At 38.0% G+C, this 23902-nt stretch overlaps 2 protein-coding genes across 8 annotated transcripts in view; both read left to right on the forward strand.

The window, feature by feature from the left end:
- mical3b (microtubule associated monooxygenase, calponin and LIM domain containing 3b) overlaps positions 1-19706 on the forward strand; it is a 37452-nt gene extending 17746 nt beyond the window's left edge. The window contains exons 17-32 of one of the 7 annotated variants that reach the window (XM_060889057.1): positions 3677-3787; positions 5263-5449; positions 7267-7364; positions 8392-8669; positions 8811-9010; positions 10895-12238; positions 12332-12420; positions 12647-12736; positions 13187-13237; positions 13344-13376; positions 13476-13583; positions 14393-14486; positions 14674-14724; positions 17027-17126; positions 17257-17330; positions 18451-19706. In XM_060889057.1, the coding sequence (XP_060745040.1) occupies positions 3677-3787; positions 5263-5449; positions 7267-7364; positions 8392-8669; positions 8811-9010; positions 10895-12238; positions 12332-12420; positions 12647-12736; positions 13187-13237; positions 13344-13376; positions 13476-13583; positions 14393-14486; positions 14674-14724; positions 17027-17126; positions 17257-17330; positions 18451-18635 (3093 nt within the window). In that variant the 3' untranslated portion in view covers positions 18636-19706. Of the gene's footprint in view, positions 1-3676; positions 3788-5262; positions 5450-7266; positions 7365-8391; positions 8670-8807; positions 9011-10894; positions 12239-12331; positions 12421-12646; positions 12737-13186; positions 13238-13343; positions 13377-13475; positions 13584-14392; positions 14487-14673; positions 14725-17026; positions 17127-17256; positions 17331-18450 lie in introns of all 7 variants that reach the window. The other 6 variants (XM_060889056.1, XM_060889058.1, XM_060889059.1 and 3 more) reach the window with 6 other exon arrangements.
- A 1124-nt stretch (positions 19707-20830) lies between these two features.
- The window catches only part of tspan9b (tetraspanin 9b), a 35089-nt gene continuing 32017 nt past the window's right edge, over positions 20831-23902 (forward strand). Inside the window, exon 1 of the mRNA XM_060889127.1 lies at positions 20831-21076. The gene's annotated coding sequence lies outside the window, so the exon portion shown is untranslated. The remainder of the gene's footprint in view (positions 21077-23902) is intronic.

Raw genomic sequence — 23902 nt, forward strand, 5'->3', positions numbered from 1 at the left:
TAATCATGTGACAGGACTTCACACACACTCACACACACACACACACACACACACACACACACACACACACACACACACACACACACACTTGTTATACACACACATCATACACTTATCTTTGTACTCTTGTTTCTTTGGTCAGTTCGGCTTCATGCCCAATTTGAAACAAATCACAGCTGCTGCTTCTTTACCCGAACCTCCAGCTGAGCCTGTGGCTCCAGCTTCTGTTCCCACATGGAGACAGGTACACACTGAAACAAAATCTTAAACGTAGCTTCCACAATTCTGGTCATTTCCAGGCCAAGAATAATAGGACATCCTGTAGCTAGACATAACTAAAAGTAACTGAAAGTCAGCGCTATGAATGTTTGATTGGTAAAAATGGGAAATGTTGTTCTTACAATTTATTACTATGGAGCCGAGGTGTTGCCTGACAAAAGATTTTCTTGGGGCACGTGCACACTAAACTCTAACTAATCTTAAAAACGAATGTTTTTTGGAATAGTTTATCTTTATTTTTACGTCATTTGGATATAATACATTTCCTTTTGTTTTTTTTTTCCACTTAATTTCACTTAATTTTCACTAAAGTCACTTTCAAAATGATTTTTAAAAAAAAAGAAAGAAAGAAAAGAAAACACTGCTACATCTTAAACCTGCTAACTAGGTAGCTACCTAGCTAATGCTAGCCAACTTAAAAGATTTTCTTGTTTTGTTTTGATTTAAACAAGTTTAAAAAATAAAAAAAAACTCCTTATTCTAGGTCCACTTCCATCTGATTTAGCTAGCTAATGAATGTTATTAAGCAGGCTAGTACTGATATATCCAGCTAGATTATTTAATCAGTTACCCAAGCTTCTACGCTTAGACGGTAAACCGACAATATCAACAAGTGAAAAAAAAACGTACCTGTAAATTAAATTAATTACTTAGCATGTGTCTGTTCATGAACTCTTCATGTTGGTTGTATGTTAAACGCCACATTCTTTTTCTTATGTTGATTGATTAAGTTACTGCACTAAGGAGCCACTCAGGAGCAGGTGTACTTACATGTTTATTATTACAATAGGAAGGTAGCGACTAGGAGAGCTAGCATTGCTATCAAACAGTATTTTGTTTGTTACTCCAAAAAATATATATTAAAATAAGAAAATCAATGTTATTGTATGCAAAATTATTTGCCATTTATTTTGGAAAACATTTGCCCCGGTATACTCGGAGTTCAGGCCACACCTTTGCCCTCAGGGTCTGTCCAGGATGACATTTTCTTTCTTTATTATGTGCTCTGTGTAGAAAAAGCGCACACAGCAGCAGGAGATGATGAGTTTCCGCTATAAGGAGATGATCAGAGTGAACACAAGCCGGAGTGAGCAGGTGAAGACGTCAGTGCTGTCGTGTAGTTTATTTGTCTCTAGATGAATAGCAGCCTGTCGTGTCCTTTTCCCTTATCCCGTTCAGATGAGTTGTAGAAATGTTGGTTTTAAGCTCGGAACTATGTGTTTGCATGGTGTAGTGGTTTGGTTTGTGATTAGTTTAAGTGTTAATCAGTTAGAAATGACAGAACAATGTGCGCCAGTGTGTGTAGGTCGCTGACTGTTATTACTGAACGTTTTTTTTTCATCCTGTGTGTGTGCACGTGCGCGCGCGTGTGTGTGTGTGTAGGCCTGGGGTGTTTTAAATTCTGCAGACTATGTGTATATATTAATAACCCCAGGTCAGAGGACATGTGATTCCTGTGTTTAACTGAAACCTTAATCTCTCAAAAAATCATTGTATCAGTTATTAGTACACTGTAGGACCACTAAGGAACTTCACGAGCATATTAAAGAACACCCCAGGAAAGAACTGAGGAAAGAACAAAAAAAACTAACAGAAGACTTTATTTTGTCACATATACATTACAGCACAGTAAAATTCTTTCTTCACATGTCCTAACTTTGCATGTTGGGGTCAGAGCACAGGGTCAGACATGATACAGCACCACTGGAGCAGTGAGAGTTAAGGGGTCTTGCTCAAGGGCCAACAGTGGCAGCTTGAACCCTGATCAACAACCCGGAGCTGTAACCACTTGAGCTAACACTGCCGCATCTGTGAAATCTGTGGAAGAACAGATTGTGGAAAAAACTCTCTGTAACACATTTTCAAGAAATAAATGTATTATTATGGCACAGGCTTGAAAGAGAGAGAGTCTTATCAAAGCAGTTAGTATAATTTTAATAAATCCATTCAGTAACACGTGTGTCCTGGCCTCCTGGTTTATTGTGGTGGATTCTGGAGGCTGATTAGGATAAACCAGGAACGTTGGACCTACATTTACATTTACATTTACAGCATTTGGCAGACGCCCTTATCCAGAGCGACGTACATAAGAGCTTAAATCTCTAACATTGAATACATTAATGCTGGCTCACTAAGTTACATACTTAAGATACCATGAGTTTAAAACATTTGTTCAAAGTTACAATGAAAAAGTGTCAAAGGTTGGTTTTTTTTGTTTTTTGTTTTTTTTTTTAATGCAAAAGATAAGGAAAGAAGTGCTAGTTGAAGTGTTTCCTGAATAAGTAGGTCTTCAACCGCCGCTTGAAAATATCCAGTGACTCAGTTGGACCTGCACCAACTGTACCGCTACAAATACAAATAAATGAATAGCTAAACATGATTTTTTCCAGATTACCACCTCGGAGATGTTTGTTACATTTACGGCAGACACACTTATCCTGAACGACTTTTATTTATCTAATTTATTCAGCTGAGCAATTGAGGGTTAAGGTCTTGCTCAGGGGCCCAGGAGTGGCAGCTTGGTGACTGGGATTCGAACTCACAACCTTCTGATCAGTATTGTTTAAACACACGAGGAGACATACAAATATACCTTTAGTCACTAACGATTAATTAAAAGTTCATCTGACATTTTTAAAGAATTTTTTTTTTTTTTTTTTTTTAAGAAATCCAATTTATTTGCAGTTCCTGTTTAGGAATGGCAGTAAATCTAACCCATTTTAGCAGGACACTGGCTTTCTGTTCCTCTGGCAGACTAGATATTGACTTATAGGACATTTTTAATCATAAACAAAGTGTGAGACGTGGGTTTTCCCCTGTGCTGATAACCTTACACAGAATTTAAGTGGATGATGATTTTAGATGCAAGCACTTGGGGCATCACAGAGAGCAGTAACTGGTCTGGTTTCACCATTTACTTTGTAGATTTACTTATGAATATATTGCTTCTAGTAGGCTAGGTTAAAAAAATGTAAACATAAGTCCTGCGTGTCTATTTTCATGTGAAACAGTAACCATCACTGTGGAGTGGGACAGGACAAAGACATTCAGTGCTGAAAATGGACACGACGAAAACAAGCAGTCATAAATATTGGATCTTTGATAAATGCGAATGAATTATAGAGATAAAAACAATGACAATCCAACGACAGCTTGTCATTAAACTTCCTTTACTAGAACGTTCAGGTCATCAGGTTTCTCGTCTTTACTCAGTACAGGGAAGAATGCGTATTGATCATATTCTTCTCTGTGTAAACAATAAAGATTCATTCATTCATTTCTATTCTACGTCCTTTTTCCACTTTTTATATAAATACAGAGCATATTATTGTGGGAATCCATTAACCATGTTTCATTTTCATCTCATTTTTCCTCTCTGTGTGTCGGTCACCGGTAGACGTACATTAAGATGTACACAGGGGGAGTGAGTTCATTGGCTGAGCAGATAGCCAATCAGCTGCAGAGTCAGCAACATAAACCCAAACCACTTCTAGACAAAAAGGAGCTGGTAAGCTCTTCGCTGTAGAAGTTTCCCATGTGTCTAATCTAATGTGTGTGTCTAAACCAGTAACCTACACTTGACCAGACTGATCCCTAGACCGTCTCTGTTTGTGTGTGTGTGTGTGTGTGTGTGTGTGAGCAGTTGTGTTAGTGTGTAAAGCAGTTTTCAGTGTTTTCTAGCATACTACATTCAGCTCAATGTTGTCTGTGTGTATGTGTGTCTAATTATTATCATTGTGTATTTAAAGCACAGAATTTCACTAATAGCTGTTTAACAGATGCAACAAGGCTCTTAGAAGTTTACAGTTAGTATACAGTTACGTGCAAAAGTTTGTACACCTTTCCTTTGAAATATCTGTAACTAGTGTAGATATTAAACAATTATCACAAAATAGCCCAAATGTATAATAATAATAATAATAATCATAATAATAATAATAATAATAATAATAATAATAATGTAATGTAATATGTACATGTAATGTATGTATTTATGCCCCAATTACACACAATTCAATTAACACAACAAATTAAACAATGGAATTCTGTTTTGTAGAGAGAACCTTATACAGATTTAGTATTTTTTTGAATCTGGAAACCAAGGGACAAACTTTTTCACTAAAACTAATCAAATAAATAAAGCATCTTAGCATCTGTTTCTTCATTTGAATCAGAGGTCCTTATATATATATATATATATATATATATATATATATATATATATATATATATATATATATATATATATATATATATACACACTCACCGGCCACTTTATTGGGTACACCTTACTAGTACCGGTGCTCTTCTGCATACCTCGGTTGTAACGAGTGGTTATTTGAGTTACTGTTGCCTTTCTATCAGCTCAAACCAGTCTGGCCATTCTCCTCTGACCTCTGGCATCAACAAGGCATTTGCGCCCACAGAACTGCCCTCACAGGATATTTTCTCTTTTTCGGACCATTCTCTGTAAACCCTAGAGATGGTTGTGCGTGAAAATCCCAGTAGATCAGCAGTTTCTGAAATACTCAGACCAGCCCGTCTGGCACCAACAACCATGCCACGTTCAAAGTCACTTAAATCACCTTTCTTCCCCATTCTGACGCTCGGTTTGAACTGCAGCAGATTGTCTTGACCATGTCTACATGCCTAAATGCATTGAGTTGTTGCCATGTGATTGGCTGATTAGAAATTTGCCTTACGAGCAGTTGGACAGGTGTACCTAATAAAGTGGCCGGTGAGTGTGTGTGTATATATATATATATATAAATCCATGTTCTTTCTTTGTGAGAGTCAATACATTAGATCCAGATAAACAGACTCTGCACAAAAGTAGAAATATGCCATGAACGTGCACCTGAGGCACATTAAAGGCTGTGTATAAACACTGTAAAACAGAACACTTCTAACAGAGTGTCCTAACACTGTCCTAACACTGTGCTCTGTGCTCTTTATGTTTCTCTGTTTCTCTGTGGTGTGCAGGGTTCTCAGCGGAGAGAATTCCCGGTGAACATCGGAGGCAGTGATGTGTGTTACTTCTGCTCTCGGCGCGTCTACGTGATGGAGAGACTGAGTGCTGAGGGCAAGTTCTTCCACAGGAGCTGCTTCCAGTGTGTCCACTGCAACTCTACACTGCGCCTCTCCAACTACGCTTATGATGAGCTTCAAGGTGTGTGTGTGTGTGTGTGTGTGTGTGTGTGTGTGTGTGTGTGAGTGTGTGTGTGTGTGTGTGAGAGAGAGAGAAAGAGAGACAACAAGAACAATGAGAAAACTTTAAAATGTCTGGGAATGTAATTTGTGTGTGTGTGCATGTGTGTGTGTGTGTGTGTGTGTGTGTGTGTGTGTGTGTGTGTGTAGGTTCTGTCCCCTATTGTTTCTAGTCCAGTATAAAGTGCTTACTGAAGTATTAAGTCTTTATTCGGTATCATGAGGGTTTGAAGCCACTGAACCAGTTAGTATTAGACTGTTTGTCTAAACTTATTGCAGTCAGTGGGTCTTCACTTGGACAATTCTGGCAACAAACCAGGATAATCTATAATCAAACTATGAAAACAGGCAACCAGAAACACAGAATACTGAATCTTGAATAAAATCCAGGCTCTGAATTATATGTTATCAGTATCAGTTAATAATCATTTTTATTTCAAAATTTACATCATGTGGTGGACAATCAGATCCAAAGTGTGAAAACAGAAAAGATGCTTGCTTCCTTGTACCTTTTTTTTTTTTACATTATTTATTTTTACATCATTTGGCAGATGTCCATATCCAGAGTGATGTACAAAAGTCTCAATCAATGAACACATCAATACTGGTTCACTAGAACATAGGCTAAGGATACCTACCACTTCTACTTTCTGCTTTTCCCATTAGGGGTCTCCACAGCGAATCATCAGTTTCCACCTAACTCTATCCTCAGCATCCTCTACTCTCACACCAATTACCTTCATGTCCTCATTTAACACATCCATATATCTCCTCTTTGTCCTTCCTCTTGACCTCTTATCCTCCAGCTCCATCTCCAACATCCTTCTAACAATATAACCATCTCCCTCCTCTGTACATGTCCAAACCATCTTAATCTAGGGCTGAGGATAACTACCATGAGTCAAACTCTGTTGGGTGGCACATTACCTTGTTACATTACATTACATAATTCTTTTTTACATAATTACATTTAATTTATCCAATAATATTCTTCAATAATAAAAATCTTTTCGTTTTATTTTTTCTCTGAGATAAAAACTTGATTTTGTTTTTCAGCGTAGTGATAAAACTTGTGAACCTGTCCGAGTCAGACTGAATAATCACATCTTTCTGCTTCAACGCTCACAGTCTGTTGATCCTGGTTCTGCAGTTTTGTTCTGAGTTCATGACATGTGATTTTTGTTTACATTGACACGTGGTCTTGTTTCCACCTTTTGTCCGTCACTTAGTCACCTAACGTTTCCCTTGTTCCGAGTCCCAACCCTTACTTAGTTTGCCTATTTGTACCTTTTGGAACTTTTATCTCTTTCTGAAAACTTGTGCATTGTTAATGTTTATTTCAGAACCTCTTATCTCTTATCTGTTCTTATTACTGATAGTTATTTTAAAGATATTTTGTTAACCATGTTAAGTGTAGCTGAGGGCAACTCTGGTCCTTTTCGTACAAACAGTGCCGTTGTTCCTCTTCATCAGTCATAAGGTCTGAAGTGTTAGGGAAGACAAGGAGTGCATTGTTAGCCACAAGCACTATTGAACACATACACACACACACACATTAGCAGAAACAGAGCCTATGGCTAAAAGTTTGGTTTAAGTACATTTTTGAAGCTAGAATTTACAACATCACATGACTGATCAGCCAATGGCATCTTCCCAGTCACGGCGAATTGAAGGTTTATAAAAGAGGTGGTTTTGGAAAGCCTGAATACATTATAAATACAAGTTGCTTTCATCTTTCTCTTAATCTTAATCTTATCTTCTTACTTTCTGTCTGTGTAGGGAAGTTTTATTGCAAGCAGCACTACGGATACAGGCTGACCGGAATGGCTCAGCGGAAGAGACCAGCTCCGATCACAGCCCCTCCTCATTCTGCACAGGTACTGCGGTCTCTCACACGTCTCTCGCACCATGCATGGATGACAGCATTTTATAACTTTTTTTCTAAGCATATGTGTTTATTCTATACACATGAAACTGCATAACAGTCCTTGAGGGTCAGAATGCAACACAGTGCTGTGAATTCCCTGAGACACCTGATTCAATCACCAGTTGATTACCAGATTTTATCGGTTTGTTAGAATATGAAATATTATTAAGAAGTGAAATTGGGGACTTCTGGTTTATGGTGATTCCTTTATCCGGTCTTAAATCACACCTGAGCCAGCACAAGAGCTTTTCTCACTTATTCTTTTCCTTTTGTGTGTTTTTGTAAACTGTTCTTTGTATTGGCGGTATAAAGATTGACGTTGGTGCTAATGCGGAATTAGATAAGCATGTATAATGCAGTCTAAATGGACACACACCCTAAATTTATATACCCTAAATTTATGTACCCTAAATTTATATACAAAAACAAATCAGGTGTCTTTTCATTTTAAATTTATATTTTAAATAAGTTAAAATATATTATATAATCTGTAATTTTTTTTTTTCAGTTGAATCATATTTTCACCTTCTACCAGAAATCAATCAATCAATCAATCAATCTATCTATCTATCTATCTATCTATCTATCTATCTATCTATCTATCTATCTACAGTATCTATCTAATCTACCTTATCTATCTATCTATCTATCTATCTATCTATCTATCTATAATAATATGTGGACAGTTTATACTTTATACGATAATGTATATTATTATACATTTTAAATGACAATATATGTACCTAATATGCTAATACATTTTTTAATTTTTTTAAGAAAGTTATAATAACGTATTTAAAGAGTTATATAAAGAGTTTATAAGGTTATAACACAGTTCAGAGCATGTTGTTGTAAACCCTGAGCTCTGCTTGCACTGCAGTTTTCACCGTTCCACAACATACTCTCTATTTATGGTAATCTGTGTGTGTGTGTGTCTGTGTGTGTTTGTGTCTCACACACTCTGTCCCCCTGCACAGGCACCTCTTGCTCCTCCTCCCACTCCTCTGTCGCACTCTTCCTCTGGATCAGTAGACATGGTCCCTCCCCCTGACAACATCTCCTCCAGCACTCCTCCAGACACTCTGAGCGGACTGGCTAAGCGTCTGTGTGGAACTCCAGAGCGCATCGCACTGGAAAACTACAGGTCCTGCTTACAGGAGGAGAACAGCCCTCTACAGGAGGTGCCAGAAGAGACGCTAGCTCAACACAACCTCAGCCTGAGCCTGCAGGAGAAAGGGAGTGAAGAGCAATCCAGGTATGAAGCTCTCAAACACACACACACACACACACACGAAACACATTCGAACTCTATCTTACATACATTCACATCCAAAACTTGGCCTTGTTATCATTTCCCAGGCATTTGCAATGTTTTCTCATTTTTTCTTGGCAGTAGTTCAGAGTCAGAGCTGGAGGAAGAAGGGGAGGAGCCTTTGAGGAGAGGGGTGGAGCCACAGGCCAGAGCAGATGGAGAGACAGAGTTAGACAGTGGGACGGAGCAAAGAAACAAAAAAGAGAGAGGAAAGGATGAGATTGAGGATGAAGAACAAGAAGACGTTTCTGAAGAAGAAGAGGATGGAGGGGAGTCTAGTGATGGTAGGAGGTCTTGCACTTTTTTTAAACCCTTTTTTAACCAAGTCCAAGTTTAATCTTGTTTCAGGAGGAGGAAATCATACCGAAAGGAGGAGGAAACCATCCCTTAATCATACTTATAATGCATTGTTAAAGCTTTATAATTGCATCATAAATATGACATTTTCATAAGAAGGACATAAACATAGGGCATGGTATTATAGGAAGATTAATCAACAATAACACAAATTGGAGTTCAACCAGAAGCTGATTATAATAACAGCACATTTTTAACAACTATAACAATGTGTAAAAAAAAAAGTATGGAGTTTTCTGATGATAGATAGATAGTTTTGATAGTTTCTGATGATAGATAGTTTCTGATGATAGATAGATAGTTTTGTAGATCCTTTAACTAACATTTCATCAGAATCAGAATCATGTTTATTGGCCAAGTGTGTTGACACACACAAGGAATTTGTTTCCAGCTGTTTGTGACTCTCAAAGGTACAGACATAAATAACACTATACTATACAAGATAATACAGACTATACAAGACAATACAGATGTGATACAATATAGACAGTACGAGTATTAAATATGAATACAGAATATATGACTGATCAGTTATGTACATAAAGTGTAAGAAGTGCATGGAAGTGCAAATAACAGTGTTGTGCAATATTATGCTTTTGTACAATCTACAGCAGCAGTAGTGTGTGTAACATATACAGATGATGTGATGACTGACAGTCCTGATAATGCAGTACTTATGCTATGAAGCATGGAATATAATTATGGTGAGTTGTTAATCAGGGTGATTGTCTGGGGAAAGAAACTGTTCCTGTGTCTGGCAGTTTTGGTAAACAAAGCTATGTAGCGCCTGCCAGAAGGGAGGAGCTGAAAGAGCTTGTGTCCAGTGTGTGAAGGGTCAGTAGTGATTTTTCCTGCCTGGTTTCTGGTTCTTGTATTGTACAAGTCATGGGGAGTGGGCGGGGGGCACAAATTATTTTTTCTGCTGTTTTTACTGTGTATCTCCAGTACTGTATCTAATTTCTGTCTCTTTTTCACACTGTGGTGTTTTCATGTTTGCGTGTGAAATTTTGACAGTCGAATTTTCATGTGTTCCTTGCTTGGTTCTTCAGGGATGTCTGTGTATAAGTGGATGTGTGTTTCTCATACAATTTTGTGTGTGTGTGTGTATGTGTGTGTATGAAAAGAGGGTGAATACTGCCCCTGGGAAAAGGAGTTACATTTAGGGGTATGGCTAAAGGAAGAGGAGGCAAGTGGGATTAAAGGTAGCATTGCTGATCATGATGGACCACCTGCTTTTATTTCAGTTCTGTTTTTCATTGATTTCACTTAGCAGTTGGCGATGCTACGCATGATCATTCATTTACCAACATTGCATCTTGTGGTATGAGTTGCCTGATAATCCAGCACAGTTTCTTTCTGTATTTATTGTTTTTGTTTAGTAATATTGGAAATTTGGTACCAAGAATTTCATGGGCATCTCAAATTCTGTTTTTTTTTTTTTGTTTTTTGTTTTTTTTGCTTCCTTGACTTTCCCATTACTAGCGGATTCTACCAAAAGTAGAATCTACAGATAACTGAATAATACTGGCCAGTTTCCTACTGTTAACATCTGGAAATAATTGCTTAAAATGTTGTTAAAAAATTGATCACACAAAATGTAAAAAATATTATAAATTGATATATTTTTAATCCAAGAGACGTTTATATGGAAACCTGGGTAGTAGATAATTGTCCTTAATTCACCACATCCTTTCTTTCTTCTATTCTGCTTTCTGGCTGCAATGTGGCATTATGATGTTTTTTTTTCTATCAGAGCCCATAAAATGCCATGTTTGTCAAAATCTAAGCAAATTTGCTTTTATTTTTTCCAGAGTCTGGTAAGGAACACGCTGATGAGCTGGAGGTAAAACTTTCAGACAGAAAGACTGAATCAAGTGTCCCTGGGCCAATGGAGCAACTTCCCTCGCTTACATCAAATACCCTACACTCACCAACCAGAGAACCTGTGCACACCCATACAGACACATTCAACCCTCCTGTTACACTAGAGGATCAGCCAACCAAGAGATCTGGGGTTATTGAGGAATTCTGGCTGAAAAGTGCAGAAATCAGGAAGAGTTTGGGGCAGTCAGTAGTGCTTGTGACCTGCACTGATCAAAAAAACCCATCCTTCAGCACTGGAGATACATTTTACACCTCTAAACACACAACATCTGATTCCAATTTGCCTTTACACACTCCCTGTAAGAGGGACTCAATCAACCAAACCTCAGGTACCCTAACTCTAAGTGCTAGCACTGATAGCACACAGACATCTTCTATGAATGAGCTGCAAAGTTCAAATACCCGTTTTCAAGGTGGTGCATCATCATGTGCCGACGCACACTCTGCAGAAGCAAGGGTTGAGAATGTGTCTGGAATGAAGAGAAGCAATGAACTAGAGGGGATAGTGGACCGTTCTTCAACGGTCCATAGGCTTAGTATCACTTTGGAGAGCCAGATAGCAGAACAGGAAAGGGACTTGACCACTAACTCTTCTTCCAACACCATGGAAACCCAAAGAGTTTCAGCTCCAGATTTAAGATTTTTGCCTATTCCCAGTAGCCCTCTAACTGCAAGGCAGGAGCTTGACTTGAACCGCTCAGATCCAACTCTAAACAGGGAAATCTTGTTGAGTTCCCACACTGTGCCTCTTCGGACCGAGGTCATACAACATGATAGGCTGAAATCTCACCTGAATAGAGCTCAGAGTCTACCTCCTGTTGAGGTGGAGGTCTTATATGCAGGAGATGCAGATAAATTGCATCCTTGCCCTGCTATGCCCTACCATGCCAGTGATACAGAAGTTCCTATGTCCAGCCTCCCAAAAATAAAGGAAAAGAGTGCACTAGAGGGAAGGAGGGCACGTTCAGAGGTCCCGTTGCAAATGGCTGGTGCTGAGGCCTTGCAACAGAGGTCAGAAATCAAGCCATTGGAGGAGGAAAATGTGAAGAAGCGGACCTCACTGTTCTCACCAAGGAAGAACCGAAAAAGTGCCAACCTGTCAGGGGAAACACAGCAGGAGCTGGGGAAACACAAATCCTTGTGGAAGAGTGTCTTCTCTGGCCATAAGAAAGAGAAGAAAAGGAAAGAGTTAGAAAGACATTCCAGGACGTTGCCGAGCACTACCAGCCAGGAAAGCAGGAAAAGAATGCCTGGTTTTCACAGAACCTCAGGTAAAAAAAGGTCACCAAAGGTCATTTTGTTGTTCACTATAGTTAACATGACAGTAAAAGAACAAAGAATAGTGAACATTTTTTCTTTATCAGACCTGAGCTCAATGAAGGACCTGAGCTTCTCTGAAGAAACAGACCTGTGCTGCAGTGTTGTTCTAGACAGATCTCCACTGAGAGCGCAGGTAAGAGCAAAACTTTTCCTGCTATCTCTTAGATAATTCTTCAACTCAGCTTTGGACTTCCTTTCCTAAAGGTTTTGGCCACTGCTTGTAGCAGGAATGATGCCTTGCAAATATAAACTTATATTTGTTTGGTCTCTTTTGCAAAATTCAGTCTGATGGAGTAGGGTAGAAAAATATGAGAATGTTATTACACTGGGTCTGAACCGCCTTGTGACCGTGTTTTCAGCTGAGTCAGGAGGTGTCTGACCTTATTAGGTCAGATGGTCAGAAAGAGAGAATTGAAGAGGTGGAGGGTGGAGTGGAGGAACGAGAAGAGGTATATAAAATACACCAGTTCTAGCACAATGTCAACATTGTTGGAGTTTCTACAGAACATGCTAGACCTTTCATGTCATGAGTACTTTTGTGTTGTGTTTTAGAAATATACTGTAAATGCCTGTACACTTTTTCGTCTCAGGGTGATCCCTTAAAGGGTCTGTGTAGAACCCTACAAGAAACGGTTTGACCTTTCAAACAAGGTTCCCTTCAAATACCTTTTCTTGTTCTGAGGGGTTACCCTTCATCTAGGTACCTTTTCCACTTACAAATTTAAAACCTTTATTCATCAACCCTTTTTTAGAGTAGGAGGGCAGATTATTCCCCTAAATGTGTTTTGTAGTTAGTTGTTAGATTGTCTCTAGTGCTAGAGCTGGCCTGTTGGGAGTACTGAGCAGGTTTGTTTGTTTCTAGTATATCTAATTAAGTTTCCACTTTTTTCTCTCCCAAGTCTGTTTATGTGCCCCACGCATTGGCATTCAAGAGAGCATACGCCATTAAGGTAGCGCCAACATTCGCTTTTACACAGCCAGTCCATATTTTAACTTATGCTGTTCAAGCAAATAGCATTCATCCTGCTTCTTGATTCTGATTCTGTTACCCAATAGAAGCACAGCAGGAAATCACAGAGGCCCAACAAGGTGGTGACTCCAAAATCATCATGTTCCACTGAGGTGGTAGGGGTGTGGGTGATGTTCCCTGACCCCTCGAGTATAAGCTTGTCTTCCACACTCTTTCAGAAAGCAGGAACCGAGGAGGAGCTGGATGCCAAGCTGACCCGCAGAGTACAAAGAGCTGCACGCAGGCAGGCCAAGCAGGAGGAGCTGAAAAGGCTGCATCGTGCACAGGTCTGTGTGTGTGGTTAAGATTTTTGGTAGTCTAAACATGAATATGTATCTATTAACGGTAACGGTAGCATAGACTGCCATGGGATGGGAAATTCTGATTGTAAATCTGTTCTGTTCAAATGAAGAAGCTTTATACAGTTTGAGAAGGAAACTACAGTATCTATGATTTAGAAATAAGCCAATTAGCATCATGTAACATTTGCATATACTTTAAATCTGATTGAAGTATATATATTTATATATATATACTACTTCAACATATAGTTAGTTAGTTAGTTAGTTAGTTAGTTAGTTAGTTAGTTAGTTAGTTAGTTAGTTAGTTAGTTAGTTAGTTAGTTAGGTAGGTAGGTAGGTAGGTAGCTTTTCAGTGCATGGTGTGCTTTGACATGAACATACAAAAACATCAAGGCAGATCAGTGACACAGAGTACCTGGACTCTGAGCAAAGAAAATATGGACAAAACTCATGTGTAGCGTCAATTAGATTGCGGCCTGAAGATCTTGAAGGTTGTGGCCAGAACATTGTACAAAAAGAGTGTACAAAATATATCTTATATCCACAAACGGTATATCAATAATTGTTTTTCTAGATGTTTTCAAATGTTGTTTACTTACTAACATTGTTGTTGTCTTCAATCAAAATTACTGTGATTATCCAGTGACTATATCAGATTATTACCTTTTAATACTCAAAAGTTTTGCCACTCAAACTGGGCCTGTGGAAATGTGGAGAACCATTCAGATGGCATTGTACTGATTGATGTGTGTGTGTCTGTGTGTATGTGTATGTGTGTGTGTGGACATTAATAGATAATCCAACGACAGTTGGAACAGGTGGAAATGAAGCAGAGACAGTTGGAGGAGAAGGGCATCGCTGTAGAGAAGGCTCTCAGAGGAGAAGCGGGTATCGTCATAAGTCTCTTCATATCAATATTACTGCATTTTACATGTGGGTGTGTGAGTGTGGAACACATGAACCAGACTTTTTATCTAACGTCCAAATCATGCGTCAGCATTGCTATTTATTGCAACATTAAATGTCAGGAATAGCTTCAAATGGTTGTTTTCTCACTAGTATGTCCTTGTTGTAGACTACTGGGAGGACTCTAGTATCTCAGACCTTCTGGACATACACCTGGGTGGTATGTAGCTTAAGCTAATCAGAAGCAGGCTAACTTTGCTAACAAGCCAAACGATTTCCTTCTTCCAGAGAAATGTTTTGTGCTGGATAAACTGTATGAGCGAATATATTTTCAAAATACAAAAAAAAACCTGCTTTTACTTCTTCTACATTCTTGTTATGGGTTTGCATTTCCTAACATCATCTTATCTTTGTAACTTCTCCTTTAAAGAATCTAAAATGGCTAACAAAGAATAATTCTCTTTTCTAGCTTTCATTAACAAGTATGTTGTTGGAGTGGTGTCAAATCGCTTGCATCTGTGTGTGTGTGTGTGTGTGTGTGTGTGTGTGTGTGTGTGTGTGTGTGAAGACACATGACATATTCCATCACCATTTTGTTATTCTGTCAACCTTCTTTTCACATTAGCAAGCAACAAGTCATTAATGTCACTTGTGTGTCTTGTGGGCATGTAGTAAGCAATAATGTTGCTGATAGTGGGTGTGGCCTGTCCAGTGTTTTTAAGTAGTAGCCAAAATATAAAATTTTAAATAATATACATTAAATCATGTAAATTATTCTACATGTTTGGTTTTGTAATAGCTTTGTTGGTAAAGGAGCAAAGCAAGCTAACTGTACTAGCTACATACACTCCGCAGAGCCACTGAAGACCTCTAGTACTTCCTTCCAAGCTGTAATTTTTTTTACTACTTTTACTACATTTGAGGTTGTATATGACAGGATATAATGACACCACAGTTGTAATTTTATCTTCAGTGTCATACACTAGATAGGAAATAACAGTATGTAGGAAATAAAGTTGTGTAGGGAACTGATGAAAAGTAGGACCTTGTGTCACAGGATTGGTTCAAAAGAATCATTTAAGCCTGGATTTTTTTTTTTTTTTTGCTTTTCCTAATTTGCCTAGATTGATTTTATTACACATGTAGCTGTTGTGATTGTAAAGTTATGCATAGGTTTTCTACAAACTGACCTTAGAGTTTAAAAGGTTTGGCTTTATTTTCATATCTGAATTCCACATTGTGTTCCTCAGCAGTCCGGTCAGCAGGGTCTCAGCCCCTTTCCATCTCATTATCTTCAATTCACTTCACCCGTTTCTCCTCCTTATCTTCTCTGTGTCCCCTGTTGATATCCCTGAAAGTTCCCTCCTGTCTGTTTTTCTGTCTTTCTCTTTTTTCTGTCTTGCTGTGGCGCTAGTTGAGCCCTTTCTTGGTTCCCCCCGTAGGAGACCCATCTCCCTCTGTCCTTGTTGTTCCCAAGAAGGTAACTAACCCTTCCTCCTTTTAACTTCTAGGCAAATCTCTCAGGCACAGGTACCACCTGTAGTTCTTATACAATTCATATTTAAAGCTGCTGGATGTAGGATTTGGGGATTTGGAGAGGGTAGAACAGCTCTCTGTGGTACGGAAAAATACAAACTATTACATCTGGTTGTTTTGGTATGTGTATGTCTGACATGATCAGTGTACTTTGAGTATTTTCATATCAGATTGTTATTATTGTATTGTTTTATCTTATCCTATCTACAGTCTACAGTCTCAGCTTTTTCTAATGACCTCATGTTAGCTAAAACAGAACTAGTTAGCTCACTAAGGAAGGAGTGTGAGGACAAATGATGATATGTATGCAGTTTATTACAGGTTTGTTTATTTTAATACAAAAAATCCTGCACAGCAGCAGCTTTAAGGAGGCATTTTAACCACTGTGGCTGTTTATCCATTACTTCTTCTAAAGACTTCTTTTCTTCCTCTTTTCTTGGTTGATTGTTGTGCTTAGCTAAAGCCAAAGGCACGGAGCATGACCACTCTGTTTACGTCTGTACGGTCTTTTTCCTTTACGTAGTCCACGAGCCCCCGCTCCACCAGCTAAGTGCGTCTTACTCTCTTCCTGTTTCATCTCCTTCTCACTCTGTTGCCTTTTTTCTTTCTTCTTTGTTTGGTCTTTGCTGTACTGCATGTGCATGGGGCAACAGAATGATCTGGTTTTATAAATCTCTGCAATGGGAAAGATATTCAAATTAGTTTAATATACACAGGATGTGTGTGTGGTGTGTGTGTGTGTGTGTGTGTGTGTGTGTACATGCCTCCTTGCATGCTTCTCTGAATTAAACCCCCCAATAACAAGCCGGTAGGTTGGTGACACAAATACTTCTTAGGTGTTGATTTCAATGTATGAAATATTTGTGCCACCTTTTCCTCTCTGCATTCTAGCAGGACATCCATCCTGTATCATAGCATGACCTTCCCATGCTCTTCTCTCTTCTGGGATTATTTTTGACCCCTCCCTTTTTTCACTGTCCTATTAGGAATGGGGAAGAAGGATGACCCCAGCCTAATGCACCAGTGGTTTAAACTGGTACAGGAGAAGAACGCACTGGTGCGCTATGAATCTGAGCTCATGATATTGTGAGTGTATTTTATTGCACTGGTGAGGAAAAAAGCTGTAGGCTGTTTAAAACTTTTTCACAAACTTTGTTTCTTGCATGGTTACCTCTGGTGTGTGTATGTGTGTTTGTGTGTGTGTGTGTGCATGCAGTGCGCGAGAGCTGGAGCTGGAGGACAGGCAGAGTCATCTGCAGCAGGAGCTTAGGGAACGCATGGCAGTGGATGGTCAGTGTAACTAACACACACACATATATATATATATATATATATATATATATATATATATATAGACTCACAGATAAATATATAGATCTTAGATAAGGTCTGTGAACAAATTACAGTCAAAACATCTAAGCATGAGTTAGGTATAAATGAACTGGGAAATATTTCCTACCTTGCAAATAAAACAGTCTACATCTATGTATATATGACAGATCTGCAGAACATTTTAGGATAACAGCCATAAATTGATCCTTACGTATAGAAATGTAACACTTCTCAGGTTTGGGTAGGGAATGAGGAAGGTGGAGGCAGGATTTGAACAACTCGAGAGGTGCTTTAATTTTTATCTTTTCTTTCTGGTATTATTTTACATGTATGCACACACACATGGCCTGTGCTGGTTCTCTCTCTCTTTCTCTATACTCGTCATTCTTCTTTTTTATCCTCCACATGTCACTGCAACGGTGATCTTACCCTGCAGGTGTGCAGTCCTTACCATTCTCCTTTTCTGCCTTTGCCCTGTGTTCACTAAGTGGCACTCGAACGTGTCGTCACTTGCCAGAATAAACAGAATAAAGAACTAAATTGTTTCCATTCTCTCTACTACAGAGAAACATTAGACGTCCTTCTTTGTTTCTTGTTTTCATCACATTTATGTTATGTACATGGCAACATTACAGTGGGTGCCGTCAGACAGCTATGTGAATATTTTTTCTCACAAAGGGTCTCATTTATCAGTCTGAACCTGTAACTTAAACCTATCAAAATGAAAAAATAGCTAAAACTGGGAAAACCATGACCACACAGTCAATCCTCCAGTAATGCAGCTTAGCCACTGCTATGAGTCAGCAACTGAAATCTGTACTCTATATAAAAGAATATCATGACATTGATGGTATTTGAAGCCGATCACTTGAGGTTCACATTTGACATCCATATTTGTCATCCATATCTCCATATTTGCAATTTTATACAATCTCAGGAGGTTTCTTAGGCTACTAACATTTATTTCCTTAATGCACCCAACACTTTTAATTCACCCAATGCCCACCAGTGTGCAGAATTAAACCAGGTGTATTTTGCTCTCTCTCTCTCTCTCTCTCTCTCTCTCTGTCTCTCTCAGACCATCTAAAGAATGAGGAGGAGCTGGCAGAGGAGCGGCGAATCCTGGGTGAGATGCTGGACGTTGTAGAGCAGAGAGACGCTCTAGTGGCCCTCCTGGAGGAGCAGAGACTGAAGGAGAGAGAAGAGGACAGCGATCTGGAGGCGGCAATGCTGTCTAAGGGCTTCAGCCTGCACTGGGCTTAAAACATACTCACACACCCACATACCCCCTAGGTGTAGAATAAAGAAGGAGAAGGAGGACACTGTACACTGGATGCAAGATATTAAAGCTTTACCATGAACTACATCAAAATATTTGGACCTACACACAAAATTATATTTCTACTTGACCATATTTGCTTTGACCTGCAAGTAAAAAGTAATTATATAATAATAAATATTCTGTATTATCAGATGCTTGGGCAAGTGCGCAATCTGTAAATACTGTATACGAGTTTAAGGTCTCGTTTAATGTCACTTAATAATCTGAAGGGCAAATAAACTGTCTGTAAAATGAGAAAGAAGATGCCTTTCAGGAAAACAGTATTATGCTAACTGCACTACAATAATATGCATATGTAAACCTTAAATGCTGCGTTAGCTTCTTTTTATTATTATTATATTTTTATTATATTTACTTAAAACAAAAGAGAAATGCAGAGATTTTTTAAGCGTATTGGCCAAGTATATTTTTGTTGACAGACTTTTAAGACTGAGGTAAAGAAATGGATTTCGATTTTAAAAGCCTGTGTCTGCAATTGTTTGAGATGCAAGAACAAACAGCGAATATGCATATTTTATTCATAAAAGTGTTTTATTGTTTAACCTGATTTGTTTCGCTAGCTTTTACACCCAAACTAACAACAAACAGGAAGCATCACCGAAGCAGGTGCTGTCTGTAAGAATGTTTCATCTTGCTGAATTAAATTGGTCACAGTAATTTATAAACTTTCAGAATGAAGCTCTTGTGAGAATTTTTGTGTTTTTTGTGCATCTGTGTCTTTTCTTTTACATTTATTAATACATTTAAAGGACAACTCTTATGAGATATATAGTATATATTGTTATGTGTGTGTGTGTGTGTGTGTATATATACAGTATAAACTTAAAACACAGCACCATATGACACTTGTTATCTAATCAGGAATATGTCCACACAATTGAGGATGATGTACTACTCAGGCTGAATTTCCAAATACGACGACAGGGCTGTATTTGTGGTTTACTGCATCACTACAAAAATTAAATCTGCAATAAATTCAACAACAAGATCAAGATCTCATCCATTTCATCTGTAGATGCGACTTTCAACTTTGTGTTTAATTAATATGTTTATTTAATGATTGTGTAATAGATTTTGTAATAGTTATTTCCTTAAAAAGGTTCAAAGCTTTATAGACTATTAGGTTTATTAATAAACAGATCACATCTGCCAGATGATTTAGTCCATATTTATTCGCAGTAACATGACAAGCTGCACTGTATTTCTTATTTTTATCTTATTAACTTCTAGTTAAATAATTATGGAACCGAGAAGCAGGTGATGAAACGACTGTTTATTGTCACTTTAATGTAAGTGATAACAGGAATTAACTTATCTTACAGATGTTCAATACTGTTGAATGTAATTAGAGTCATCATTAATTAGAGCCATTAAGTGTGACGTGTGATTCTTTAATCTATGTAGAAGTCTAATCTTCAACAAATTGTGTTATATAGGAGTAAAACAGTTTGGGGTGTGTGTGTGTGTGTGTGTGTGTGTGTGCTTTGTGTTATTGAATTAACACAAAGCACCACACCATGACACCGTCCCCCAATAATTTACTCCTTGTTTAATATAAATGACTTGTGATGAAAGGATTGTGGAGATAAAGCGTTTATGACATTTTAGGTTTTATTTATAACAATCTAGGGGTTTATTATCTGGCTGGCAGGAGCCATCATGGCCATGTGCTTCATCTGATTTTACACACTCTATCCTTTCTCTCAGATTTTCTGTGAGATTTTTTTACAATGTTTATTTTTTTAGTTATTTTATTAATCATTCTTAAGAGGGCCTTAATCCCCCCACATTCCCTCCTGACATTATCTTCTTAACTGCCCTAATTATAGCTTTTCTTCTTTCATGATTTATTAGATCTAGGAATAATAACCTCAACCCATTTTTGTGATCACTTCTAACTCAAATTAAACTTCTAAACTTCTACATTTCCTTCTTCTGTAATGAGATCATCTCTGACTAGCCTAATAGCTCTGCTGTTAGCAACTAGGGTAACATGTGTTGTGATTTGGACACATGGCGCACTAGACCGGAAGTGCCCGGATGTGGCTGGATTTCTCCTTTCTCTCCTCCCTTCTTTGGATAGTGACCGCCTCTTTCCATCTTTTCCAGCCTCCTCTGTTTCCGCTCGTTTTGCGAGAAGAAAAAAAATGGACACCAGTTGAACCAGTTACAAGTTTATAAGGTTTTGTTTAAAAATTAAAGACCAATTTAACCACTAATTAAGCTTTACTTTATGCGCGCGCGCGCGTTGGACATGAGGCACAGAGACACATCAGACACCGAAGAGACAAAAACGAGTTAAAAACTAACATCGGAGTCCACTTTTGGAAAACAGAACTATTTTTTGGACGATTGCAATAAGGTGAGTGTCAGTGATGTGATTTAACGTTGTTTATATTTGTAATTAAAGCAAAGCACGTGCGTGTCCAGATTCTCTGCTGCACCAGGATGTTATTTATCACTTTAAAACACTTTAAAACACTTTACATCATTCAGTCTGAGTAATCCGACCATTTATATAAATACTGCACACATGCATGCTTTGTTTTCTAAGATCCAGCTGCGCACTCGCTTCTGACCACTAACCCTGAGCCCCTCATTGATGATGCACTTAAAAAAGTTTCAGACTGAATCTGGATACAAACAGATGTTTACAATGTTTCATGGAAAAGTACAGTAGCTGATGCACGATCAAAATTGTCATCATGAATCATTTGCATGATTATACTAATTTGCATATCAAAATATTACAGAAGTTCCAGAATTTTTTTACATTTATTATTATTATTGTTGTTGTTGTTGTTGTTGTTTTTATTTTTTATTATAATTATTATTTGTATTTTTATTGTTTATTTTTTTAATGTATTATTATAATTATTATTGTTTTTATTTTATTTTTTTAAATTTATTATTATTATTATTAGTTTTGTTTTTTTAAACAAGACATCTTAAAATGGATGCCAACCTCAACTACTCTACAATTTATTGGTCTGAGATTTTACATGTAACATTTAAGCATTTTATCTAGTCAGTAATATGTGTAACACGTGACTAAAGACCAAAAGAACACTTCATGCTTCAGCAGTCTAGTTGTACAAAAAGTACAGGCGTTTTAAAGGGGTGCATGTTTTTCTGCTGTCATAACCAGGTTCCAGTTGGTAAATTTAAAAAAAATGGAAGAGTGTTGTATACATTGCATACAATACTGTATACATGCATGACTTTACTGGAGTGCTGCTGTTCACACGCTCGCTTGTGTATCTTCTGTATATCTGATATACGACTCAAAGAGACGTCCACTGTAGTTATAGATGTCAGAGCTGAAATGTCCCTGTCCATCAGGTCATGTTTAGTGATGTACATGTTTAGTGTTCAAGCTAGACAAAGCATTAAATAAAGTATTTACTCATTTTGGAAGTGTAGAAGACGGGTACACAAACAGACCTGTGAAAGCTTGAGAGGTTTAATGGTGTTTATTGTTGATACTCAGTGGACATCTAGAACAGTACAGAAAAAGGAAAAGATGCTCATTCGTTCGTATTGCTGAAATACATTAGTGCTGCATGTCAGGATAGTGAAGAGACTAAAATTGCGTGTACATTCATCTTTTTAATGTGGCTTGTTCTAATATGTCACTCAGTAGCGTTGCAAAAGAGGGAATTGTGATTTTTTTTCTCATGAACCCACTAGAAAATAAAGCAACCCATGAGCGCAGTTTAGGAACATTTCTGTCTTTGTTACACAGAAAGAAGCTTTTGACATGCAACAAACATGATTGGATGTTGGGAAGCATGGTGATCCATGATTGGTTGTTGGGGAAAATGATTAATGATGATTAAGGTGTTTTTTGGGGGGAAATGGTGATCATTGACTGCTTTTTGGGGAATTGTGATCAAGGCTTGGATTTTGGGGGAAATGGTGATCAGTGGTTGGTTGTTGAGGGAATGGAGTGATCAGTGATTGGTTAGTTTGGGAAAATTTTGATCATCGACTGTTAATCGGTCATTGGAAGGTATGCGTTAAGGCACGTGGGTGGGGGAATGAACCTCCCCTAGATGTCTGAACATATGAGTCACTGACCTCAATCCATGACTAAACCATACCTACCTCTTCATGTAGGACTTTCATGTTTTTTGAACTTTTTAAAAAAAAATTCTGTGTTTTTTGTACTATATTGAAAGGGTTTTTCTTATAGACTGATTGTTCTTCTTAGTACCAGATGTAGTGAACCAGCATCAGCTTAGAGCTTGACACGACATCTCCAGTCAGCATGTATATCAAGCATCTGTGGGATAAGGTGGTGAAAATATAGAGTGCGGGGCATTTACAGAAAGTCACTAGGTTTGTTGTTAGGCTTTTGGAGTTGTTACGGTGAGCTAAAAAGTCACTAAATTTAGTGACAATGTCTCAAAGTCAGCAACACTGATTGTATGAGGATGTGTGTGTAGGAGGTTAATGACACATGAGTCATGAGCCTGTTTTTTTTTTTTTTTTGCATAAATTATAGCAGTCCGTTGCTGTAGTGTATACAGTACATAGAAGAGAAAGACCACATTCCTTCATGTCAAATCCTTTATAATGACCTTTGATGAAACATTTTTAAAGTGCTCAGATGCATTAAATCTATTTAAGGATGCACTTTCACTGAAATCACTACTGACTCTTACTCCGGGCAACTCGTATGTGCCAGCAGGGTTAATAACCTCATCATGTCATAAAGAGGTTTCTTTCAACATCTGGCAACATCTGTAGATGAATTCCTTTTGTAACATGCATGTTAAATGCAGTAAAAGCAGTCAGATTAAGCACATGCTGACCAGCGGATATTCAAATTACACAACAGGACAGAAGACAGAACCGTCTATTAAATATCAGAAACGTTCTCATTTCTGAGGTTCAGTGTATATAAAGGTTTCTTTTACTACCACATGTCCACAAAAAAGTTATGGGTTCCCAGTAGACTTAAATCACTACCCTGCGATGTCACTATTATCTAAGGCCATGTTAGTAGCCAGTAACATTGAGTCAGGAACTGATTTACAAATATTTATTTTGTATAGCACTTATCAGCTAATCTAAATGAACAATATGTTGTCGTATCAGTAGTCTAGAAAAAGCCTTAGCATTAGATGAAGTAACTAGATTAGGACCTGCTCTTTAAAAAGCACCGTTCTTTTATTCAGAATGC

The sequence above is a fragment of the Tachysurus vachellii genome, chromosome 16, assembly GCF_030014155.1.
Source record: "Tachysurus vachellii isolate PV-2020 chromosome 16, HZAU_Pvac_v1, whole genome shotgun sequence".
NCBI lineage: Eukaryota > Metazoa > Chordata > Actinopteri > Siluriformes > Bagridae > Tachysurus > Tachysurus vachellii.